Source organism: Ipomoea nil, unplaced genomic scaffold (genome assembly GCF_001879475.1).
Source record: "Ipomoea nil cultivar Tokyo-kokei standard unplaced genomic scaffold, Asagao_1.1 scaffold0382, whole genome shotgun sequence".
Classification (NCBI taxonomy): Eukaryota; Viridiplantae; Streptophyta; class Magnoliopsida; order Solanales; family Convolvulaceae; genus Ipomoea; species Ipomoea nil.
This window is the reverse complement of record NW_017616810.1, coordinates 1,736,218-1,740,451: the sequence shown is the minus strand read 5'-3', so window position 1 is coordinate 1,740,451 and position 4,234 is coordinate 1,736,218. Positions and strand designations below refer to the sequence as shown.

The 4,234-nt window shown below is 32.6% G+C and overlaps 1 protein-coding gene across 1 annotated transcript; it reads right to left on the bottom strand.

Moving 5' to 3' along the window:
• Positions 1 to 518: 518 nt before the first annotated feature.
• Positions 519 to 2,512, bottom strand: LOC109171865 (protein PLANT CADMIUM RESISTANCE 2-like). Its single transcript, XM_019320941.1, has 4 exons — positions 1,912 to 2,512; positions 1,369 to 1,440; positions 1,011 to 1,229; positions 519 to 769 (listed from the first exon to the last, which is right to left on the bottom strand). The coding sequence occupies exons 1-4, from the start codon at positions 2,243 to 2,245 to the stop codon at positions 675 to 677; spliced, it is 720 nt and encodes a 239-aa protein (XP_019176486.1). The 5' UTR covers positions 2,246 to 2,512; the 3' UTR covers positions 519 to 674.
• Positions 2,513 to 4,234: the final 1,722 nt, after the last annotated feature.

Sequence of the window (4,234 nt, the reverse complement as noted above, 5' to 3'; positions counted from 1 at the left end):
CAGAAATTATGCACAACATAATGTTGTTGACGGGAATCGAAACTAAAATTTATTTTTATAAGTTGGATGCGCGTTTTTAGTCAAAACAACGTCGTTTTTGCATCCGTGTGCACCATGCATGGTGCACACGGATGCACAGCATAATTTGCCCCACTCGAGTCAAATTCAAATTCAAGTAACATAATCGAACTTTTACATTTTTTATATATAATAATTTAGGAAATTTTTAACACTTTAACTACCATTTTTTTTTTTCAAAAAAGATAAAAATATTAGATATTTTTGTTACTGATACTTTTTACATTAGTTCTAGGTATTTAATCTTGAAAGGTTCTCTCACGACCAAAGAGTTGCTCAATGTCAAGAAAAAGTTTAAACTACAAATTAATTAACTTGTAAGGTAATTTTAGAGGGTCAATAATTCACATTTTTTTATTTTAATTAATTTGACTTGACAATTTTTATTTTTTGGAATTATTACAACCTACTGAAGCACAAAGAGCCAATAATACCTCCACTAAAACTCGAACTCACAACCTCCCATATGAGAGTCCAACCCGGATGCCATCTGAGCACAAGATGCTTGGTTGACTTAACGATTTGATTGACTAATTACCAAAACATTACATTAAAGAAAATTAATCCCATTTAAATATTTCTAAGTATTTTTCTTCTTATCTATACATCCCATAATCCATCCTTGGGGGCATAAACTGAATTGCAGCTTCCGTTGCATTTATTCTCTGTTTCTCCATATATCCATGCCATCCTTGATAAACAAATCAACTAAATTAGGAAAAGGAAAAACTCTATTTTTAATCTCTTAATGGTTGTTAATTATATGATATATGATGCATAATGGGTAACGATTAAGAATCTTACGTTTCAAAAAATTGAAAAAAAAATAAAATCTTACGTTGCATAACGGGTAACAATTAAGAATTTAAAAGTTTGATTTTTCCAAAGCAGAATCCAACAATCATCATTAACACATACATACATATATTTACCTAAGCCAACGTCGAATCCCATGCGATCAAGCTGACGATACTGCTGGCAGAGCGACAGTCTCATGCAGAATAAATGTAAGAGAAAATCCATGAAGATGTTGCCATTCAATGCATACTTGTTCCTCATTTTAGTCCGATAATAGCATGAGTAGATAGAGGATCCTTGGGACAACGTTAGAACGTGACAAAACGCAAACATCAGTGCATGTTCCCACCATGCTGCCATGCATGAAAATGTCAAAGAAAAACCAACATTATTTCATCATCACTTATAGAGCAATCAAAGTGAGATAGCCACGTAAGGCCTGTCAGTTAGACCCGTGGGCTATGACAGGGCCTGCCAAATTATAAGACTTACTTGTATGTCCTTCGTTTATAAACTCAGCAATTCTGCCGAACGTCACACATGGCAGGAAAATTGTTATGAAGCCTGCAACGTATAATAACTTGTAAAACATTAACATTTAAAACATAAATGTGTATTTTAACTGTTAATTTAGATTTTTAGTCGAGATAAAACACGTTATTTAATTCTAGCATTTTTATTTTTGTGCGAATTCAAGTAATATAAAAATAATGTTTTTCATCCATGTGTTTATGGAAAATAGTAATTTTAATTCTTCAATTATTGATGAAAACATTATTAACATTTTAATATTTTGCAATGCGGCAGTTTTGAGAATTTTATTCTTTAACCGCTTAACAGTATCTTTAGTTGTTTAAAATTATAAATTACAATTTTATCCATATATATTAACTAACAATGTAATGCAAATGTGACAAACTTTGTGAAAATTTAGAAGATATATAATATTTATCCGAAATTGAAATTCCTATTTTTGTATAAATATATAAACGAAAATGACTATTTTTCCTATTAATTAATGAAGGAAAAACTCACTAATTTTGATGTCGGAGAAACAATCACAAAGTTGTGTGGACCAGGCATTCGTTAACGGCGTTAGTGAACGGTCAGCATTGTACGGATCGTAGCCACCCATTCCCATCGCCGGCTGGTTGTAAAACGGCGGCGGGAATGGCGGGAAATAGTACGGGCCCGGCGGTGGAGCCATCGGCATTGGCGGGTAATAATACGGTGGCTGCGGCGGCGGCGGTGACGGCGGCCAAAAGGTGGTCATGTTAGGATCGTAAATTGGCAGCGCCGTCGTGACCGGAGGCGACGTCGCGAGAGAACTTTCCCCATCTTCTTTAACCTCGGCTTCCTTTTGATTCATATTTTAACGGAATTTCAACCGGCCGGAAAATGAAACGGAATTTCAACCGGCAGAAAAATGAATAGGCCGGGATAGATTAAACTATTGGAAATTGAAGACAAGAGAAAGATTGTTTGAGATAATCTAAATTTTCTTAAGGTTTGGTGAATAGGGATATGATTTCCATCCCCTTCACCAAAGTTATCTCCAAATCCTAGAAATGTATATATTATATATACACTTGCTTATATAATGTATTTGTATAAATGCCAATATATACATGCACCCCTTTCTCTACACGTAGACACACACATCTATTGAAATTTCTATGGTAGTGGGAGAATACATTCAAATATGACATTTCAATTGACATTTGTATTGTCATGATGTCATCTATATCCTTGTTCCCGACAGAGCATCTAAGATTATGTAAATCATGATAATTCAACTGAAAACTAGACATTTGTTTACTCCCACTGAAAACTAGACATTTGTTTACTCGAGGTTGTTTCCACACTGCTGCCCGTGAAATTCAATCTCGGGAGTTATTGTTCCCAAACTTCACCAAAATGACCAATTGAGCTATTCGGGCAATTGTTATCTTTATCATGTGAGTATTAATGACAATAACAACATTAAAATTTTGAGTGAAAGAATAAAAGTATAGTGTAAAATTTGGAAATTCAAGTCATATTTTCCTATATTTTCTTCCAATGTCCCTTTTCTCTACGATGTGGAATATGGCTTAAAGTAAATTAAAAAAATAATAATAATTGTATATGGGATTGGACCACATATGCATATGCTTTATTCAAATGGTTTAGTGTATGTACTTTTTCATCTTTTCAACACTTTTTATTAGCAAAGTAATACCTTTCTTGCTACTCTACATTTTATATTTTTGATACCTAAAAGTAACAAAAACGAGATACATTTTTTTAAAACAAATCAAGCAAAATGGCAAAGACATAACATACCGTAAAAGGTAATTATTCTATCAAATATATGACTCATGTAATACATATACATACTTTAACTAGGGAAGCATGTTCCATGTCTAACGATAATGTTTGGTTTTCTACCCCTCCACTCATCATATTCAACTGCTAAGGCTTGACTAAATTTCATTTTCCTTTAAATAGAAAAAAATATATTCCATGGTAATAATATGAGATATGGGCCTCTCACTAAATGGGTTTTACACAATAGATAGTATACCATAGAAGCCCATAACACTTACATAAGCCCATTTCTATTGCTTGAAAGTTGAAACTTGAAAGATCTCTTAAATTGTAAGACAAGTTTTTTACTAGTATAATTGATTCTCCATAGTAATAAAGTACTCCGTAATATTTGTTACCATGCATCTATTACCATTTTATCTCTTAATTAGTCTTTCTAGTCAATATTATTTAAGACAAAATGATACATGGATTATATTTATTTAAAAAAAAAAAATACTTTACTATTTGACACTACTTTATATAATTAATTTGTAGTGGGGTCGATTAATTTTTAAATAGCCAACAAAAGACCATAATGAAGTAAACCAATCTTTTTTGAACCAATAAAAAAAAAGAGATAAACCAACTTAAGTTGTTCATACTAGACCAGCTTCAGTAGTATCTTAATTTTGAATTAATTAAAATTTATTGCCATTATCTTTTATATTTATAAGAAATTCGGCAACTCTTACCTTAATATGCATTATAGGCGAAGTTTGCCTTATGATTTTGCCAAAAGATCAAAAGGAGAAAAATCAACATAAATTATTCATCTATTTAACGAAATGGGCTAAGGTTGCTCTAATTGTTGTCATTATCAAGATGGGAAGAATATGGTATGATAGTAAGTATACAAGTAGGAGAAGGCTCCTAATTGATGGACAAAAACAAGTCAACAAAATCGGCAGTGGGCAAAGAAGAGGCGTGAGACAACCAAGCAACATTTGGGAGATGAAGAACCGCTCACCAATCACATGGGAGTGTTGCACTAACCTTTTGTTCCTTT

Bases quoted from the DNA above. Each gene is read 5' to 3' on its own strand.
- LOC109171865 (XM_019320941.1), bottom strand. From the start codon at position 2,245: ATGAATCAAAAGGAAGCCGAGGTTAAAGAAGATGGGGAAAGTTCTCTC. The intron at 1,441-1,911 runs GTGAGTTTTTCC...TATACGTTGCAG, and splicing joins TTTCTCCGACATCAAAATTA to GCTTCATAACAATTTTCCTG. The intron at 770-1,010 runs GTAAATATATGT...TTGTTTATCAAG, and splicing joins GGGATTCGACGTTGGCTTAG to GATGGCATGGATATATGGAG.